Genomic DNA, 21,617 nt, shown 5'->3' with positions numbered 1-21,617 from the left:
ATATTTTCCATTTTGCCAGTGAAGTTTGTGCCATTAATACTTAAAATGATTGAGGGGACATGAAAACCTTGTAAATGACAAAGATTTAGATTACAGGTTTGCCGGTCGGCTAAAGACGACCATTAAAGATTTCCTCCAGCAGAGGGAGCTTAAGAAAAACCTTCCAGCGATCAAGGCTGCAGTCGCAATCTGCCCACGCGTTTATAGATGCACCTGCCTTATGTAAGACGACCGTCATCCTTGTTCTTGTAATAATTGTACCACTTGTTGTCGGTACCTGTGTAGGCTGGCTGGACCCGTATTGGAGAGGGAATGTGTGTTATGTAAGACAACCACACTGAAAACAAAGACTGGAGAGCCCCCCCCCCACACACACACACACACACACACACATTAACATTTGACCCCGCCACGTTTTTATGAGGATGACTGCATTTAATTTAAAACATTTCCTTCACATGTGCCGCTCTTGTACCTCAAGCATGAATGCAGTCACGCACAAAATGCTGCCACTATACTCACAATTTTGACATGATTTCTACCATTAAACCACAAGTTCTTTTGTCAGCAGATGACACATAAATAAGTGACAAATTTCCTGAGCTCTGAGGCATTTTGTAATTACCCATTGACCAAAATCCAGGACCTGCAGAATATATGTAAAAAAAAAAAAAAAAGCCACACACAGTGTCTGCAGCACAGTTATGAACAACAGTTAAAAAACAAAACATCATCCTCCTTTTATACTTAAATTTTTACATTTATTTTTGTAATAAAGAACAAAACTTTCTAAAAATCTGTACATCTTGAATAGTATTTATAGAAAACTAAATAAAAACAAGGTAAATACAGAATAAACATCAGTCGACGGTGTCTGTGCTGTACTAGGTTCACATTCCCTGAAGGGCTTTGGATTGTCTGGAACGTCGGGCACGTCTTTACATTCCATTGTTCAGTCTACTGGATCCATACGAGCAGATTCAGCCTGTTGAAAATCGAACACAATGTACTTCATTACCATTTCTAAATGTCATGTGTGGAAATTAGAGCAGTCAACGAAACCCTAGCAGATGTTATCTTATTCACAACACTTACACATATCAGATTTTTAGGTGTTTAAATCCCCAGTGTGGTTACTTTACTTTACTTTACTTTATGTTACAATTTGTCCCAGGTGCTGCAAAAAACAATAATTTCTTTGCATCGCTGTTTGCTATCAGATGAACCATGTAGACTCGCTATACTCCTGTTTCAGCAATCACAGGACTGGGGCTGTTCTGTCCAAGACCAGTAGCACACTGGTCATGGACCACTGGTCATGGATCAGGTCATTAAAATACCAACCTCATTTGTTTTTGCCTCCCTCACTCTGTTTCTGTACCTGCGGGGGAGAAATGGCAGGTTGAGCTACAGAAACACTCAGCACAGCTGAGCAAACTCATTTCTCCTGATCCCGCACCTCCTTCATGGTGTCGTCGATCTGTTTGAGCTCCTCGTATCTGTCCCGGGATTCTCTAAGCGGCTGAAGCATCACCTCCTCGATCTGGGGAAACAGCTGCAACACGTGGAGGGAAAGAGCGTTACACCCAAAAGCACATGCAACAAGGGTCCAGCTACCTGCTGATTCTAACCTATATCAACACGAGCAGCGGGATCCCGATCCCAGTACAGGTCCTTACAGGTTTCCCACCCTCCCTTTATCTAGGACTCAGGTGTCAGCAAAGTGGCCAACCAGTAATCATTAAAGCAATGACAAGCTATTATGAAATCCAGGACTGGACTTGGATTCGAGCTACAGATTCGAATACCAAAATCTGCAGAAGAATTAATCAGAATCAAAATCATCAGAATTTCCCATTCGTGGAATCAATAAAGGTTTATCTTATCTTATCTTATCAGCCTGAAGCCCTCACCTTCATCACCGTCTCAAACATGGGAATGAGGACAAACTTGATGAAGCCAATCTGAGCAGTGGGTTTAGTGACTTTGTCTCTGTCCATGAAGGGAGCCACAGGTAAGCCTTCAGCCTTCTCTCTGTCACTCTGCGTCCCACACAGAACATTTATGTCACCCCCAGGTTTTCATAAACACGCCTTCAAAAACATCACACTGAATCAGTAATTAAGCATGTAGCATAATATGAAAATTCTAATTAATGAGAAATCTGACAATATTTGAGCTTCTAATGTTGGGAAAAGCATAGATGTTTTTTTAGCATTGCACATGAAGGGTACTGAGATTACTACGAAGACCTACATGTTCAATCAAATGTTCCCTGGCTGTTCTGGGTGGATGTTGGGTCTCGGGTGCTGCTGTCGTACCTGCATGAAGTACTCCTCAAGCAGACAGTCCACCCAGGGCTCCGCCACCTCCATCGGCCGCACCTCGTTGGAGATGTCACAGCACTTGATGAGCACCATCTTTAGCTAGTAGAGACACGTTCACAGACAACGCAGTGTCAGTGGTTACGCGAGCAGTGTCAGTGGATGTGTGAGCAGTGTCAGTGGTCACTTGAGCATCATCAATGGTTACTTGAGCAGCGTCAGGGGTCACATGAGAAGTGTCAGTGGTTACATGTGCTACAGAAACGCTACACTTCGCACAATCCGGTCATGATCAGTACATTTTAGCTGTTAGTACATCATTGCATGTTTTGCATATTTTAAAATGTGTAGGATTGCTTAATGAAATGAACACATTAATTACATTAATGGAAAAGATGCTTGAGTGTATTTTCAACACTAGGCTTCATGTACTCTGAGATTGCTTCATAGCATGACGGGGTTTGAGGCAGTGTCAGAAGGACAAGTGTTTGGTCATTTTGGTTTGCAGTTTGAACAATATTAAATCATACGCTTTGATTACTGATTAGCTATATTGGTCTTGAAGCTGCAGTGAAAAGTTCAAGCAAACGTCAGGCATGAGTTATAACATTAGGGCTCAGGGAAAAGTATGTTTTATTGTATTCCTTTATACATGATAAAATAAAGAAGCAAATGAATTAAGTTTTGTCTCAACCCTGTACATTGTTTGACTGTCAATCAGATTATTACAGAAAATAATTGTGATCAGTCCGAATAATCAAGTGATTATGAAATAATCATTACAGGCATCATGGGACAGGCTGGAGATTACAGATGGTGCTCACACATGTAACGTGTTCTTCATTGGTGAAGTCAAAGGTGTCCACCTTCTGCCTGAAGGAGTCGAGAATCTCACCATGCCGGGCCATGTCTGTGGCTAGAATCAGAGTGATTGTACCCTATAAAAACAATGGAAGTTATCACAAAGTTATTGATGCAATAAGCAAAAATAATCTTTTACACAATATATTCTAAAGTACATAAATAACTAAAGTACCTACTTGTGTTCAATCTAATCAAGGCAGTTTTATGAGCCAATGCACCATCAGCCAATTTGTGCACAACAAACACACACACACACACACACACACACACACACACACACACACACACACACACACACACACACACTCAGGCACACCTGGCGGATCTGTTTAAAGGCCTCGGCATCAAAGTTGGAGAAGATGTTGCAATCTGGCTGAGAGAAGATCTGAAAGGCTACAGCACAATGGTGGTTCTCCAGTGGGGAAATATCATTATACCTCACTGCCAACTCGCTCCGGGCATTGATCTGATACCTGCACGGGCGGGGGGGGGGGGGGGGGGGGGGGGTAAAATAGAAAGAGAGAAGTGGTTGAAGATTAAAAATAGTATTTAAATATACTAATAAAAAACAATATCTTTATGCAATATAAATATGAATGTTTATGTGTGGATATCTGCTCGTACGTATTGTTGTATCCAGGATGGTCCAAGTCATGACACACAGCTGCAGTCATAAGGATCAGAAGGTCAAGCTGTGTGAATTTTTCCTGAAAAACACACAGAGCAGCACATAAAGCTTCCTGTTCCTGGAGGGCATGTGGGTGTGACTACGTGCTCGTGTAGTTCAGGTTTCCCACGGCCAGGAGTGGGCAGTCCATCTTCTAATAGCCACTCTGACTGCCAAGTGGATAATTAAGAAGACGCTCTCTGAATTGACGTCCACAGCTGCCACAGTAAAGAGGAGAATGATTGGCTGAAAACATTTCCATAAGAGACGCTCCCATTTCCCTTTCACATCGCTCACGTGACCACTGACGTGACCCATAATCTGTCCTCTCAGCCTTCACTTCTCATCCTTGTACTTCCACTCCTCCCTCTCTCCTCGCTCCACCTCTACCGTACTCCTTTTCCTCCTGCTCGGTTCCTCCTCACCGCTCCACCCCTCTCTGAAGCTTACACCAGCCCCAGCAGGTCTTCTCTGCTCTGGAGAGAACGGAGCAGCTTAGGACCTCAGTGCTACTGGCTGAAAGTCATAGCATCATCATCGCCATGGCGTCCCTGGATCAATGGCTTACATGTAATGCTGCAAATGACTGTAGCCATCCAAAGGCTATAATATTCCTCCATTATATGTGATATAAAAGGTTTTCTTTCCCATTCAGCTCGGTCAGATGTAGGTGGACCTGTCACAGCTGAACTGTGAAGTGGCAGGGAGGTTAGATGGGTGGTAATCTACACAAACCAAAGTGCTTACATGCACAGACTTTCACCAAGCAGACTGAATTCATTGCGATTATGGATTAAGACTGGGCTGTTTATGTGCCCGGTCTCCTCAACTGTCCAATGATAATCCTCATTTACATGTGCACAAGTGATCAGAGCCAAAATTTAACGCCGCTTAGTGTACACACGTCACCATGACAACGAGCGGCACGCAAGTCCAGTCAGTGAGATAACTAGCAGCGAGTTAGCCAAGGTTTCAGCCACACATGGGTTTCATTTCAGTAAAATTATGGCAGCCTCAGGAAAATATACTTAACATGTGCTGACACCATATGCTGCAACACATCTTTTGTATAGTTTGTGTTGTTTATGTGCTGATGATATGTTCGTCTGAAGAGTGTGTTTCACAGATTATTTACAGGATTACCCACCACGTTCCGTCAAACAGAAAATGAATTTGTAATCGCTCCAATCATATGAATCTATCCTGATTCAGGTATATACGTGGACATATCGGATTTTTAGTCAGATTATGAATGATCTGCGTGTAAACATAGCTATGGTGGTCCCAGGCTGATTGTTGGATGTTGTTGTTGTCAGGGGTGATGAGCCGGGTGTTACCTGGAGGTTACAGAGGTAGATCATGCTGTACATCATCTGTGTCACACAGAAACAGTGGCGGAAGTTGTGAAAAGGGTTGTTCCTGTAGTTGTCATGGACACAGAGCTGCCATGTTGGAATTAAATGAAAAAAAGACAAAAGATACAGATAGTACAAGGATTTGGGACAATACTTGAAGTTAGTAAATTTTTAGACAGTGTTCCAGTTGGCTTGGAAAGATGACTCTGACTAAGCCTAGCTCTGGGCTAAATTCTACCTTTTATATCAAGAGAAATATTTAATACTGAAAATTACTTTCCGCCTAGAAATAGACCCAAAGAGCAAAGATGAACTGAATTTTGGACACTGGTGATAATTTTGTGCATAATTGTTCTGCATCTGAATAGCGGCCTGGGTGTGTTCCTTACAAGCCATCTCTTCAGGGTGATGGGGTTAATCTTGAAGTCTCTAACCAGCCCCAGGTCATGATACATGTGCTCAAGGCAACTGAGCATCTGGAAAACAAGTGTCAAGATTAGCAGTTGAATTTATCACCATGGAGAACTGAGCTATTTTCTAGGTTTTTGTGCCAACCCTGCAGAGAGGCACCTGATGTTTCTAATCACCACCCTTTGTTGGTTAAAGAGGTAGGGCTATTAGTGAAAGAGGCAGAACCTTGCAGGCTTGGATCCAATCCATGTAGGCACTGTACTCTCTAGACTAAATACTCCTGATAGAGAAGGATCTCTGCTCTCCTGTCCTGATAGAGAAGGATCTCTACTCTCCTGCTATTGCCACTCAATTAAACTTAGTTCGTAACAGTTTAAAATTACCATTCATGCATTATCACTGTTTCCCAAAGCACAATGCTGTCTAAACAGTGTGTGACAATTAAAGCACTACATCATTCATTCATTATTCTGCTCAACCACATAATACAATTCAGTTGGCTAGAGCCTATTTTGGCAGCGTCTAATGTATTTTTATTGTTGCATATGAACTGGAACAATGTGAAAGAGGTTGTTTTTTAGATCATTATGAATATGCTTGATATAATGAATAATGCACTGTACTCTTATCTTCCTATGATATTTGATTTACATTTCCAGTGTCTAGAGTATATATATATATATATATATATATATATATATATATATATATATATATATATATATATATATATGAATATGACATTCCAGGTTTCCATTAGTGTATTGTGTTTACTGGCCTTCCTGGTCTCACCTCATTGGGCTCCCACTGCCAAACATCAAAGATCGGCTGTCGCAAAGCATCTATTGTCTCCTTGGACAGGTGGTACTGTACACACAGGTCCAAGTACAGACCATGCAGACAGGAATGTAGAGAGAGAGAGAGAGAGAAAGAGAGAGAGAGGCAGCACCAGATTAGTCTTCACTCATTGGATTCCCATAGTCAGATGTTGAAAGAAAGTTTTCTGAGAGCATCTATCTCTGTCTCAACAGCACGTACTGCAGGTGACGGAGCTCCCAGTTAACCGCATGCTCCCAACACCACTCTGGCTCACCACACACACACACACACACACACACACACACACACACACACACACACACACACACACACACACACACACACACACACACACACACACACCTGGCCTAGAACTACACTACACTTGTCACACCTGCCACCTGACAGTGGCTTTCCATGACATTTACGGCGATTGTGAACATGCCAGTGCCTGAGTGCAATCATAGGAAACACTTAAGGATGTTTCTATGCTCAAATTCCAGTAGTGGGTTTAAGAGCACAGGGAACATAAGCACCAGTAAAAGGCTGGCCGCACTCCTATTGGTCAAAACACACACCAGCTGTTCTGACATGAGGGAGTATTAGCTTTTGTATGGCAGTGGTTTTACCTTTGGGTACGAAGGCACATCTCTGTGAGGGGTCAGCTTCTTGTCATCCAGGAAACTGCTGCAAACGATACAAAATGCATCCCTGTGAGCTCCTGGGTAGCGCACCAGCGAGTCTTGTACACTTTACAGTGGTACACTGCACTAGTGCGTGTTTGTGTCTGAAGTGTGAAACCTGGGCACAAAGGGAATTAGCAATTCAGCAAGATAATCTGGGGATCCAATTCGTCCCCATTAACGAGAGAGTGCAGGTAGGAAGAGCCACAAGCGTGTGTGTGTCTAATAGACAGTTCATTAATCACCCAAGACAGGCATCCTCTGTTAGTGCCCTTACAATCTGGGTGTTAATATAATGACACTTCTCATTACAGACAGCACTGCCAACTAGCCTGCAACTAGCGTGTCAGCTAATCACAGCAGATTGGGGGTGATAATTGCTCTCCTTCCGTTTGGCATGGTAATATGATTTATTCAGTAGTCATCCTCAGTATGAAAGACTCTTCTGGGAAGGCTTCCTCTTTCCTCACTAAGAATCTCAACATCTGCCTCATTTCTGTGGATGGTAAGCGGGTGTGTTTCAGCGCAGGGTGAGGGGCGGGTGTGTGTGAGCAGGAGTGCGGGAGTGGATGGAAGAGACACTGACCTGTTGTTCCTCGAGGTCATCTCCTCCCTCAGCTTTTTAATGTCACTGCGACATTTCTCGATCTCCACTACCTTCATCCCCTCCACTGAGAGGAGGAGGAGGAGAGGAGAGGAAGAGAGAGAGGAGGAAATGGGAGAAATATGTGGAGGAGGAACAGAAAATGAACAAAAGGATTTTTGAAGTGAGAGAATGGAGAGAGACAAAAAGCATGTGTGACAAAGGCAAGTGAGAGAAAGAGGGAGAGAGAAGAAGAGAGGAAGAGTGAGGGAGAGAAAGAGAGAGTGAAAGCTGAGTAAATGATCTTTAGTTACAGACTGCATACCCACAGGCTTTCACTGTGACGCACGTAAACACACACACAAAGGGCATAATGGTTAAACTCGCACTGAGACAGGCCCAATCCACTGGCACCGTATGATCCAATATTATCCAAGCACCTCGTCCCAACTCTGTGGATAACTGCCATGCTGTTTCTACAGCATCTTCTTCCATCTGCTCTCTATCTCTCTCTTTCTCTTTCAAACACTCTGTCTGGAAAGAGTGCAATCACAGTTGTCTGGTCTCAACATCTTTTTTTATATAAGAACATCCTGTCCCTGGGTGGTGGGGGTGGGGTGTCTTAGCTTTTACAAAGATTCTGTACATCTTTGAGTTGTACGATACACAAATTGTTCCTCCTTGCGCCACAGTTACCAATTGCCCAACAGCTGTAGAGTACCAAACGTACAAGAGAATGTCTGAACTGTTAGCACAGGTAAAATAGTCTCCATAGTTACAGTTGTGAATGCATCTCTTATATCACATCTCAAGGCAGAGAGCTGGCTGCACTGTGTGATGAAAACATTGGAATTCGTGGAATACCTTTGAAAATGCCTTGAAAAGAATGCATTGCCATGGGAACAACAGATAAGGTACTTTAAGAGGCTGAATGAATCCAGCGCACACAAGCAGCTTTCTCCATCGCCATCTCCAGAAAGACATCATCTCCAGGAGGTAGCCATCTCCAGAAAGCCATCATCTCCAGGAGGTAGCCATCTCCAGAAAGACATCATCTCCAGGAGGTAGCCATCTCCACAAAGCCATCATCTCCAGGAGGTAGCCATCTCCACAAAGTCATCATCTCCAGGAGGTAGCCATCTCCAGAAAGACATCATCTCCAGGAGGTAGCCATCTCCAGAAAGCCATCATCTCCAGGAGGTAGCCATCTCCAGAAAGACATCATCTCCAGGAGGTAGCCATCTCCACAAAGCCATCATCTCCAGGAGGTAGCCATCTCCACAAAGTCATCATCTCCAGGAGGTAGCCATCTCCAGAAAGACATCATCTCCAGGAGTTAGCCATCTCCACAAAGCCATCATCTCCAGGAGGTAGCCATCTCCAGAAAAACATCATCTCCAGGAAGTAGCCATCTCCACAAAGCCATAATCTCCAGGAGGTAGCCATCTCCACAAAGCCATCATCTCCAGGAGGTAGCCATCTCCAGAAAGACATCATCTCTAGGAGTTAGCCATCTCCACAAAGCCATCATCTCCAGGAGGTTGTGATCTCCAGGAAGCCATCATCTCCAGGAGGTAGAGATGTGGTGGCCAGCAAACCACTAATTTGAAATTCCTGTCCATCGCTGCTGGTTTAGTTTCAATACTGTATTCAGTACTTCAATACACATTTAAAAAACACTGATCTGACAAGTGGTCAATAAATAACATCATAAACCTCTTTAATGTTAAAAGGACACTGTGACTAGAATAGAAACTGTACTGAAGAAATAAAAGGTGAATTCATATGGCTCTGAATGAGCTGAACGGGGACTTTAATGGAGAGCAGAAACAGGAAGCAGAAGGCCACGCTACAACGCTAACAAATATTTCTGAGTTCAATTCATAACTGAAGTTACTAGTGTTTTGTTTTCAGTGTATGTAGTTATATAAATATGTAGTGGATATATAATAGGATGCCATTTTGGACTCACAAGTCTCTATATTACCACAAAGGCCTTTTCTGTAGTATAGTGGGGTCTGGGTTTGTTGTTGCCTGCTGTCCTCTTCTGGTAATTTCTCTGATACCAGTAAATTGTGCAGACTCACTTTGTACTGAGAAAAGCACAGTGAACGCTTGCAAATTCATTCAATTTTTAAAGCCTTAAATCTGACTGTAATATAAGTCTTATTTTTACGTTTGTTTTAATACTAGAAGTCCAAATTTGTTACTTGTTAGCACACATGCACACTACTTGTGTACACATACAATACACTCCCACATACATATGAAACATGCAAATAATTCTTATATAAACATACGTGATTTGCATTTGCGCACACACACTACATTTGCACTTGCGTATGATAACTCTGTGCATCCCAAAATTATTTCACTGTAACAGGAGTGCAGATATTTTACATGTATACTGCACGTGAAAATAAGGTACAAACAGAAACTATAAGATTATGTTATGTTAGTAAATGTTCAGAACAAATGGCATTGGAAGTATATTCTAAAACGTGATGATAAGACATACATTCTGAATATTCAGTCACATACTGAAGGCTGATTGGAGGATCCTGAGAATCTAACACGTAGCCTAATGGTATGATGTAGTCACGTCGCCACCAGCAGGTCTGCAGTCTATAATCATATCGTTTCTGGAACTAAAATTCACTTAAAATTGTCATTCAGTAAGTTAGTGTGTTCTAGTAATATGTACTATGTGTAAATCAATCTGCAGATCAATTCCAAAAGTCACTTCCATGCAAAACCAGGAGAAGTGCGCCATTCGAAGGTGCCCTGCACAAAGCCAGAACTCCAACACAGCACTGCACCCTCTCGCACTGGCATGGTTTTCATTTGTACATCATTAAATCCTTCATGAGCTGAAAGAGGTGTTGTAGAAAACCCCAGGCTGCGTAGTGCTAATGAAGACATCCCTAAAGAATCAGAGGTGCAAACCAGGTATGCACTCCTGTTTGAGCTGAGACGCATTAAAGGTCTGTAGGCAGCATCATAGTAAGACCATGGAGCTTTACAGACCCAGTAGACACTGCAAACGTTGACCAGTGTCAGGACCACAGTCATGCTCCTCCTGAATGGCTACAGGAAGGTCCAAACCTGGTGTTCTCCATACAGAGAGAGGCATGTTGAACAGCAAATCCTGGTGAAGGAGCATTTTATGAGCCTTGCTTTGTGTTAACACAAAGTTGACTCACAGTTACCCATGAGCACACACACACACACACACACACACACACACACACACACACACTATGAAATATACACTGCCAAAAGCGTGACATCAGAGAGCAGCTGGATCTCTGATTAGCAATAATAAATCTCAAAGACCGTATGGCACAGTACATAATGATCAATTATTAGCTCTCTCTTTATGTGTGTGTGTGTGTGTGTGTGTGTGTGTGTGTGTGTGTGTGTGTGTGTGTGTGTGTGTGTGTGTGAGAGAGAGAGAGAGAGATACCATGTATCACACTGCTATTATCACATCTCCAAGCCTGTTACATAAACCAGTGACAAACTAATCATGCCAACTTCCTCTCTTCCTTTTCCCAAACACACAAGACCAAACCAGGCCAGCTGGCTTAAACAATCCACAACAAGTGTAGCACAAACCAGCTGCTTTTTTCTGAACACAGCATATGTGAAGCAGGGTGATTCAGACTCATGAGGCCCATCAGCAGCTGAACAGTCTGCCGAGTCTGTGGAGGCACCAATGGCACCTCGGTGGGAATAAACATGAAATAAACAAACGTAATACTCAGTCAACTCGGTGTTATGTGGCAAGGCACCAGGTTATCAGGCCTCACTGTGAGTTGCAGTGAAAACACGCCACATTCTCTTGTCTCGCTGCCTCCCTTTACGGACGCTGTCGGTGTTGTAACCGTGACTACGAGAGCTGTAGTGATCAGGGCTTGCGACAGGGAGATGGCATAAACGAACACAACATGTGACTCACGCTCCACTCTCTTCTCCAACATGGCCAAGCGGTTCGTCACCTCGGTCTTCAGCTCATTTATCTTAAAGGCCCTGGAGAGAAGGGAGAGTGAGAAGGCCATGAGCACAGAACCGCAGCAGTGAAAGACAGACGTTCAGGGAATTCATGCAGCACGCGAAAGCACACACAAAAAAGGACTGCAAGACGATGGTATGCAGAATATATAAAGAAAAAAGAAAAAATGACTTAACAGTTAAAGTATAGTCACATGGTGACCAAAATCCCTAAAGTGCTGGAAAGAGCCTCTTTTTCTGTGGTTAGGGCGGCTACTCCCTTGACAAAGCAGAGCAGGAGAAACTAGCAAGCCATTGATATGCAGCGTACAGGTGGAAGGCAGAAAGGCTAACTGGCTGTTAAACATTAGCAGTGAGGAACCAGAGGGGGAGAGAGAGGAACAGTACCTGGAGAACTGCTCTGCTACCTGGGTCAGCACATTCTGAAAGAGCTCTTCCTTATCTGCAAAAGGAAATGAAAACTGTCACAAATAAACAGAAAATGAGCAGATGTCTGAAAATGAAAGCAGAGGTGCTCCTTGGCAAGCTGAGGTGGAATTACAGTTCTTCTGGGAGCGGGACATGGACGTGTGCTCGGTGCGGGGCAGGGAGGGCTCCGGCAGAGACGGGCAGTCAGTGGAAGTGCCGTGCGTCCAAGGAGGAAGCGCAGGATGAAGAGAAGCAGGAAGTCCCACTATCCGTCTGTGCATCGAGTCTCTTGCTCTCCCAGCTCTTCGAGCACTTGAATGATTCAGAGCCATTTCAAAACACTCGAACGATCATCAGTCCTTCTCCTTCGAAAAATGGGGTGTCCTTCTCTTGAGTGTATCCCACCGACAGGCTTCTAGCTTAACACTGTCCTCAGAGTCAGACGTAGAATATCAAGCTGGACAAGAGCATCTGCTAAATGCTGTAAATGTAGATATAAAAGAGACGACCAGCAAAAGGGTCCACGGTGTGTCCCCGGTGTCCCTAACTCTCCTTATCAGACACTACACATACTCTTAGCTGCCCTTGTGTGTGAAAGGGTCAGTCTCACTTCAGTTCCCACAGAGAGAGACATACACTCCCTCACACACACACACACACACACAAATGCACACTGACATCACAACTCCCACTGAGACATGGTGAGCAAAGTCCACTCTCAGGGAGCAATAAAGCATAAAGGGGAAAGCTGGCGATGGAAAAGACTTCCTATTGGCTGGTGGCCAGGGCACATTTTGTTTCTTCGTTTCTCATTTCGACTTTTTCGTCAGAGGTCAGGGGTCATTCAGTCAATCATGCAACCCCCAATCCCCTCCCTGTGAGTCCCACAAAGCATTTGTACATGACCACAGATTTTGTTTCCATTTTTGGACTGTTTGTGCTGAAAACATATCAATAAAATGATATGCAACGTGACACAAAGTTTTATATGGGGATCTCAACATTTTAAGAGCAATAAGAAATGAACCCAGGACCAGAAACAGGAATACTTGGAAAGTTCCCATGGTGTGTGTGTGTGTGTGTGTGTGTGTGTGTGTGTGTGTGTGTGTGTGTGTGTGTGTGTGTGTGTGTGTGTGTGTGTGTGTGCGCGCGCGCATGTGTGTGTGTGTGTGTGTGTGTGTGTGTGTGTGTGTGTGTCTGCATCTGTTACAATTTACACTCTGAAGTGGATGTTTGTCTGTATATATGTATTTCTTTTTCAATGTGTGTATGTGTGCGTACGTGCATGTGCATGCATGATTGTTTGTTCATATGCGTATGTGTGTTTTGAGCATGCTTTTATGTTCTACCATCATCCAGTCTGATCTGGATTGGACTACTGTTCTAAAAAGTGACATTTACTAGTGATAAGTGTTTGATCACGCTGGACAGAACAGGTCATAACCGTGTTCTAGGAATGTTTACGGCACAATAAACTTCCTCTTCTGACATGCACCTTTACGGGTTTGTGAGAATTTAAGCCCATCTGACTCAAAATGATATAATACTGGAGTAGCACAGTGGCTGATTTACCTCCAGATATTTCACAGTGATGATTTCTAGCATATTTGCTCTACGGGTGCAGTTGGATTCTTCTTTGTTTTTCTTGCAGCGTCCACACTGCTATAAATCTTAATGTATATGAACACTCAGGATTCTGCCACATGTACAGTTAGAGAGCACAGCTGTCTATACAGGAACACCCCAAAGAAACTGTTTCTGTTAATAATGCTCCTCTAATGTTACAACAGTCTATGACACAAGTCAAACTTTGAAGACTTAAACATTTTAAATGGAATAACACAGAATATCAATTAATCAAACTTTTTTTTATTGTTCCAACTCCTGTGAAGGGCCCTGCATTTGTTTACAACCAGACACTGTGTGCATGTGTGTGTGCGTGTGTGTGTGTGTGTGTGTGTGTGTGTGTGTGTGTATTTTAAGAAGCCTACTGCAAGACAATGTGTGTCACCACAACAAAAACATTTGTTTAAAACATCACTTCTTACCAGCCAGTTGTCCTCCAGTAAGTGGAACCACTTTGTACGGTGACCTTTTAAACACAAGAGGAAACACACAACAGCTGGTGTCACAACAAAATCCACCCCCCTCTCAGTGTCCAGGGAACACTGCCCTCTAACCTCCAGTTCAGCTTGCTGATTGGTTGCGCTGACTACATCACGATGACCCGGAAGGTGTTCTGCCGTAGCTCTGGACACTAGTTCTGCAGCCTGCCACTTCTGCTGTTGCTTAACAATGTTCTCTCAAAAACTCACAGCTGGTGAAGAGGAGCTCATTTCTACTCTTCAGATACCAGCTGATATTGTTTTGTGTAATGTTGTGTAATTTGTGTAACTTCTATGTCACTATTCATCTATAAATAATTGCATTTTCATATGTTGTCTTGCAATACATAATTATAGCTTTTTTTAAATTTTGCAATACAGCAAAAACAACATTTTGGCGGCCTTTAGTGTATATTCTGTTTCTGTTGAGTCTTAATGTGCTCTGGAGAGAGAGCCCCTTACAAACTCTCAAAACCCACACTTTTGCTTTCCTCCATTATTAAGGTACTACCAGTGTCATAAAATATTTCGATCTCTGAGTTTTAACCCACTTTTGTGTTTACACACATATGTGAATACTACCCTATGCATTCCGGTGCACATATATAGCATCTACTGTACAAGCAGGGGAGCATGACCGGAGGCTAGTCTCACCTCTCTGAGTTGCTTGGCATGGTGGGGTCTATGGAAACCATAGATCCAGTGTCATCCAGGAGGGTAAACGTTGTATTCCTGTCAAAAGCAGACACACAAGCTAAATACAGGAGCACTTCAGCTAAAGAGGGTCAACAAAAACACACATGCACAAACACACATACACATTCTTGTTACCTGGGCAACCCCACAGCCATGCAAAAGAGCTCCTTGATATCACAGGGGCTACAGAAGCGGCTGAAAACCACCTATCAGAGAGACAGACAGTACAGGCAGGGTTTTGGTTTTGGTCAAACCATACGAATCCTGAATAACCACACCCCCCAGATATAATTTCAGAGACAACCATGAGACCAAGGAAGCTTTAAACCATGGTAATGATCTGATCCAGTACCATCTCTCTGTTGCCCAGAAGATGCTACCATCCAATATTAAAGCAACTTGGCAAAACTGTAAGAGCAATCTGGGGCTAGGTACTCCGGAAACGTGATGATCATTGGCTAGAGGGCATGAGTTCACAACCTAATTATAGGCTGCTGACATCTCAAGCTACTAAAATGGTACCCCCTACTGCGACCTTCGAACCTTTTGCCTAGTTTCCTACTAACAGAATGACACAGAGGAACTGAAAAACAGCTGTGAAATCAGCACCTTTCCCATTAGCCTGCAATCCATTTTCTTTTTGAATCAGATACCTACTGATTAGCCTGCGATGCATTCTCCCTATTTGAACCAGGTCCCTGTCGACATGTGACAAAGTGAGATTTATCCACTTCTTTCTTAGCACAGCGCGTGTGCAAACACTCTGTATTTTTCTCAATCGACTCCACAGTGAACCTAGACCTGATCCAGACATCAGCGCAGAGCTCATGGGTTTCTCACCTGCTGCCACATCTGTTAAAAGTGTGATTGTAAATTACAAGGAGGTGTTCCACATCTGGCCATCAGGTTCACATCCCAGTTGACGGGATCCCAGAGCTGAATTTTTACTGGGAGTGGTGGTCTTGATATAGTTGTTCTCTCTGATTTAGTATAATGGTTTGAGTAGCTAGGAGTATGTAGAGATGAAAATATAGTGTTCTCCTCTGAGCATGTTCAAACTCTACATGGTGGAAGTGGTGACACGCTGGAGAGTGCACGTAGTGTGCGGCCATGCTGGATTAACTGAGCCGGGGGAATAGTGCAGACTGATATCATCTCAACTCACATTCATGTGTGTATTATGCAGAAACATGAGTGTGAGAGGTGTGTACATGTGCACAATCACCCCAGGATGCTGGGTGTGTATGCATCCTATTGAATCCTAGTGTTTAATATTATTAATATTAATAATCTCAATAATGAAAAACATGTCAAGAACACAGGTGCACATATACAGGTTCAATTAGCATGAAACCACCATAAAGCTCACAATTGAACATTAGCAGTTATGTGTGGTGTAAGGGCTCTAGAGGTAGATTCTCTTTTGATTTTCAGAAATCCACTGAGCTGTTATACATTTTTACTGTGTGTTTTCATAAACTTATAGTATTATATATTATATCATATATAGTATTGTTAACATTTGATTGCATTGGCACTAAAAATGGTACTAAATGGTACTAAACACATGTAAGAGTGACAGAGACAGGATGAGAGAAATATAATGAAAGAGTGAAAAAAGAGATGGGTGAAAGAAGACAGAGAGAGAAAGTCCCTGAGACCAACAGAAACTTCAACAGCAGTAAACCAGCAGAACAACTCTGGCACATGTTTCTCTATCACTGTTCTCTCACACTCACATTATACAAGCACACACAATGAACTTGTGAACTCAATAAAACACCAGGGGTGAATAAAGAGTCAGACTGCTGGGATCTGATCACACACACACACACACACACATATATATATATATATATGCAGGAAGGTGCGTCCAGTGAGAAAGTGAGAGAAAATGTGTGTGTGTATGTGTGTGTGTGTGTGTTATTTATATATATATATATATATATATATATATATATATATATATATATATATATATATATATATATATATATATATATATAAGAAGAAAGAGAGTAAGAGAGTGAGCAGGAAGGTGCGTCCAGTGAGAAAGTGAGAGAAAATGTGTGTGTGTGTGTGTGTGTGTGTGTGTGTGTGTGTGTGTGTGTGTGTGTGTGTGTGTGTGTGTGTGTGTGTGAGGAATGAGGACTCTCAACATAGCAGGTATACTGTAGAGGGACGGAGTGTGGTGCTTGACAGTGGCCATACTCCAATGGCTATGGTCCTACAGTTTAAAAGCCGCATACATAGAGATCTCAAATATTTTTTAAAAATCACCATGTCCTGTTTTAACTGGCAGTGTGCCAAGCTGCAAGCAACATCTCGACAGGAACAACATTTTGACTATTCAGGGTCTCTGTCAATAGACTGACCTATTACAGTTTTTTACGACTGCTAACATGCGTTTTTCCAATCTGTAGTCACATTTTCAAAACTCTAAACACAGTGAACACAACATCAGTCTTCAGTGGCTATACAATTAGTACAATTCATGTTGTTTTTGCACAAAATGCAGTCATTTTACATGTTTCTATAATGCTTACATTTTCTATACACACAATGTTATCCAAGAACAAAATTGTGGATCCTATTTGTCTTATTTACAAATGCTTGCACACAGCATGTCAAAAATGAAAACCGAAGGTTCAAAACCTTAAATATTGTATAAAATGCAAAGTTCTGCAAAAACAAATGCAGCTGAAAAGCTATTACTGTAATGCACATATAGATCAATGAAATAAAAAGTTCAGTAATGTACCGGGTCAGAGAGGAGCAAAAATAACAATTTGTCCTGCAATCTCAAGTGCTGGTTTGGTCCTTCACAAATGCCAGATTGGTCCTTATAACTGTGACCTCCTTCTTTCGTTTTTGAATGAACTCTACCAACAACTGGTTCCAGAAGCAGAAAGTGAACAGGTGGGAGAAAACATGAGGACATTTGTGATGGGACAATGTAGCATTCTGTCATTCTCATGTCATCACAAACTGGTTTATAGACCATCCAAGAGTGATGTCCCTTTTCCTCCCACCCTACTCGCCTTTCCTCAACCCCACTAAGGAACTTTTTTCAGTCTAGAGGTGGAAGGCCCCATGACCAAATGTCTATTACATGTAATACTGTTTCTGTATTGCCATCAAATGTTAGTTTTTTTTTACAGTGGTTGTGCAGTGATTGACTATGCTGATCTCGAAAAGAGAATCTGTACTAGTGTTTGAGAGAATGATTGGATACTGAACAAGGTTTGCTGTGTTTTAACAAACTTGGTGTATAAAGAGAAAACTTTGTTTGCATTGTGAAATGCAGAGTTGGTATTTAGTTACAGTCAGACAATGCGCTTTTGTACAGGATATTAACTATTTGGTTATTTGTATGAGGTAAATGTGTTGCTGTGTTTAGAGTTTCAAAAATGTATCACAAGTATTGGGAAACGCATGTTAGCAGCCGTAAAAAACTGTAATCTTAGTTTTGTGGTTCTCCCACTGTAGAGGTGTGATAAATTGCTGCTGGTGGAAAGTGTCCATAGCATACAGCCTATCCGGCTTCATTGATACACACGTGAATTCTCACCTCACATTCACGTGTGTATTATGCAGTGTGAGAGGGTGTGCACCTGTGCATAATCACCCCAGGACGCTGGCTGGGTGCATGTGTGTATCCTACTGAATCCTATTGTTTTCCATAAGTGGTTTACTTTTATATGTTGATTGCTGTTACTCCATCTGAAGAGAAGTGTAGTTGTTCGATACATTGACCTTATAAGCAATGACACATTAAGTCACTACATGAGAAAACAAAGAAATGCATTAAGAATTTTATAATGACTATTAAACCTAAATTCTTATAAAACCTAAAATTGATCCATTGCAACACTTGATGTTGGAGTTTGCAGTTTTCCATATAAAACTGCATATAATATAGCAAAAGCACTTTGTAAGTCGCTCTGGATAAGAACGTCTGCTAAATGTTGTAAATGTAAATGTAAATGTAAAAGAACCACAGAGCAGAGGTGTAGCCTTGGGATTTCCATCATTCACTTAAAACATACAGTATCTTAATGAATGTTCATGCACATTTGTATAACACACTCTAAGTCAGAGGGGTGTCAGAGGGGCAGTAAATAATGCACAGCGTCCAGCAGTCTCTGCTCAAATCCTTCTCAATTCCATAACGTACAGCCCTTTCACCAGCGAGCATTGCCTGGGTTCTTCTGTTTTCACATGTCCTCTTTCCTGAAGATGAGTGACATGCCAAGGCAAGGTGCTTTCTCCTCATTATCAACTGTAATTTGTAATATTAACTGAAATTAAATCTTCCAAAGGAGTGACAGGCAGTTAGAAGTCTCATGAGAAGAAGATTGTGTCTTTATGTTAGTACTATCCTAACTGATATGGGGGTGGAATTGCAACCGTGAATAAACATGCATGTGCTTTTTATTTGCTATCCGGGATAACTGAATCTCATAAGAGATTTAAACTGAATCTAGTTTCCAGAAAACACTTGTGTCCTAACATTTCACAAAACAGAAGCAGAGTCTGTCCTCCACACAAATAAAAAGATACAATCACAAAAAACACATTAAAAATTCTAACAGTCTAGAATGTGACAAATCTATCTACACAAAAAATATTTATGTATATGTTGCTTAGGAAGGTTAAATGGGTGCTTTGGTTGATTGTGCCAGGGATTTGACTGTTTGGTCTGGTGGTCAGACCTTGTGTTTGCTTCCTGTTGGACTTGGGTTCAGGTCCTAAGAAGATTGGCCATCCTTTGACCCAACGTTTATGCAACTTATTCAATTTATTATGTCTTCCTGATGTCTAACAAAGCTTATACCCATCATGTCAGACGGCATGAGAAAGTTATATAAATCATTATATTTCCTTAACAAACAGGGATCACTAATGATATGATAAACTAACCATTTATACTTGATAACTAACCATCACTTCCAGTGGCGTGTGATTTTAAGTGTGGGTTGGCAAGAGCCTGCTCGGGAGTGCAGACACATAAATATTCATTATACATATTCATTTTCATTAGAAATATTAATATCTATTAATATCTTTATCTTAATATATTATTATTCTGTATTTGCAGAATATATAATTTTTACCTGGCATATTAATGCCTATATAATTACATTATTGTATTGGCTTGTATATTCCCTTTACCTAACACTACTAAAGGATATGTTGAGAATACACGGAGTGCCCCTATAACTGAAACCAGCAAGTACAATGGTGAGAGCGCTCACTTCAAGAACCATAAACAGTCTAGCGTGAAGATGAAGACTGGTCTGCAGTGACAGTTTTTACGTGGAAACGAAAAATCTATAAATCACTTCCAGTGTCCAGTCATAACAATTAGGCAAATGGCACAATCGAGGTCGTGCAATACTCTAAATCTGAATCAACAAGCCCGCCGTTAGGAGTGGTGGAGTGTCCTACAAGATTTTAAAACATGAGAGTGTATTTCACAGACATACAGCTATGTCGCTTTGTCATTCAGCCCACATGCTTATTTACTTTTTTATTTGTTTATATTATTTTATTTTAGTACTTGAAGTGGCAATGCGTTTTTGTAGCGTGTCAACTGCCTCCCTTGTGGCCACGCCGATAAACACATCCACATGGACGTTTTTACATCTCTGATTACATCGTGATTAAAATGTGATCACTTTAAATAAACAGGCTTCAAGAATATCTAATGAATAAATAAAACATACACAACTGATTTACAACACATCCAAACAACTTCACATTGAGTAGGTGGGATTACGTGGGATCTTAAAAGGTTAAGAGACAAATATCCTAGTGTTGATAGACAGATATTTCAACGCAGTCGATACACCAGATAAACTGAATCTCAGACATTGTCTGATAGCCTCCACATTTACTTAATCTTGTTCACACTGTAAATTTAAATAATCATTTGAATCCTGAAAAAACAGTTGACCAATTATGTCGAGTCAATACAAACCAATGCAGTTTGATGAAACTTTCCCCCATTTTAATGGCCCACATTTTAAACGTCCCCGACCTCCAGTACCGCTGCTTTCATTACAGGGTGACAAATATTTACCTTCTGAATCCTGCCGTCAACGTCCAGGTAAATCATGCGATACGCCGAGGACGCAGAGCCCATCTCGCTGCTCTTCTCCTCCGCCGGTTACTGCTCGGTGGCGGCTCTGGGGTCACGGTAAATAACCCCGGGACTTTAACGCCGTGACATCTTTCTCCGCCACTGAGCGCTCGACCCTGTATCGCCTCCGTAAACTCTCCCGCACGCGCAACCCTCCTCGCGCGCGCACCCACACACGGAAACAGGAGCTTCACAGGAGGAGAATCACAGGTTCGCTTTCCGATTGCTATAGTAACCGGAGTCTTCAAGGACGCGCGAGGCCGGGGAGAGCGAGAGAGAGGGCGCGCGAGCGTCGAGGGGCTGGCGAGATCAAACGCGCCGCTCACACGGAACGGGTCGCGCTTTGGCGCGCGCGGTCCGGACTCGCGTTTTCTGATCTTGAAAACGGCACAAACTCCAGAAACGGTTATAAAACGTATAAAACGAGATTTTTCAAAAATCCCTTTTGACAGCAAGAGAATCCACATAAGTTGACGGTTGGGGAGTTGATGAGCGCGGATGCCGGCAAAGTTGCCCAAACTACTTTCTCTGTCAAGCATGTGC

The 21,617-nt window shown here is 42.2% G+C and overlaps 1 protein-coding gene across 2 annotated transcripts; it reads right to left on the bottom strand.

The window, feature by feature from the left end:
• Positions 1-739: 739 nt before the first annotated feature.
• pde9aa (phosphodiesterase 9aa) lies at positions 740-21,389 on the bottom strand. 2 transcript variants are annotated; one of them, XM_077002580.1, is made up of 19 exons: positions 21,015-21,389; positions 15,065-15,135; positions 14,888-14,965; positions 14,177-14,220; positions 12,108-12,162; positions 11,668-11,738; positions 7,710-7,794; positions 7,070-7,127; positions 6,414-6,488; positions 5,600-5,686; positions 5,193-5,297; positions 3,813-3,895; positions 3,505-3,661; positions 3,149-3,262; positions 2,322-2,426; positions 1,914-2,042; positions 1,460-1,555; positions 1,345-1,381; positions 740-985 (listed from the first exon to the last, which is right to left on the bottom strand). In XM_077002580.1, the coding sequence occupies exons 1-18, from the start codon at positions 21,075-21,077 to the stop codon at positions 1,346-1,348; spliced, it is 1,512 nt and encodes a 503-aa protein (XP_076858695.1). In that variant the 5' UTR covers positions 21,078-21,389; the 3' UTR covers positions 740-985; position 1,345. The 2 variants fall into 2 exon arrangements, with proteins under 2 accessions (XP_076858695.1, XP_076858696.1); XM_077002581.1 differs by lacking the exons at positions 14,177-14,220; positions 14,888-14,965; positions 15,065-15,135; positions 21,015-21,389 and adding an exon at positions 12,262-13,127.
• Positions 21,390-21,617: the final 228 nt, after the last annotated feature.

Source organism: Brachyhypopomus gauderio, chromosome 4 (genome assembly GCF_052324685.1).
Source record: "Brachyhypopomus gauderio isolate BG-103 chromosome 4, BGAUD_0.2, whole genome shotgun sequence".
In the NCBI taxonomy this organism is placed as follows: Eukaryota; Metazoa; Chordata; class Actinopteri; order Gymnotiformes; family Hypopomidae; genus Brachyhypopomus; species Brachyhypopomus gauderio.
Note: the sequence above shows the minus strand (reverse complement) of the source record. Positions and strands in the feature narration are given on the sequence as shown.

Bases quoted from the DNA above. Each gene is read 5' to 3' on its own strand.
- pde9aa (XM_077002580.1), bottom strand. From the start codon at position 21,077: ATGGGCTCTGCGTCCTCGGCGTATCGCATGATTTACCTGGACGTTGAC. The intron at 12,163-14,176 runs GTAAGAAGTGAT...TTCCTTTTGCAG, and splicing joins TACTGGAGGACAACTGGCTG to ATAAGGAAGAGCTCTTTCAG. The intron at 5,298-5,599 runs GTAAGGAACACA...CCAACATGGCAG, and splicing joins TCACCCTGAAGAGATGGCTT to CTCTGTGTCCATGACAACTA.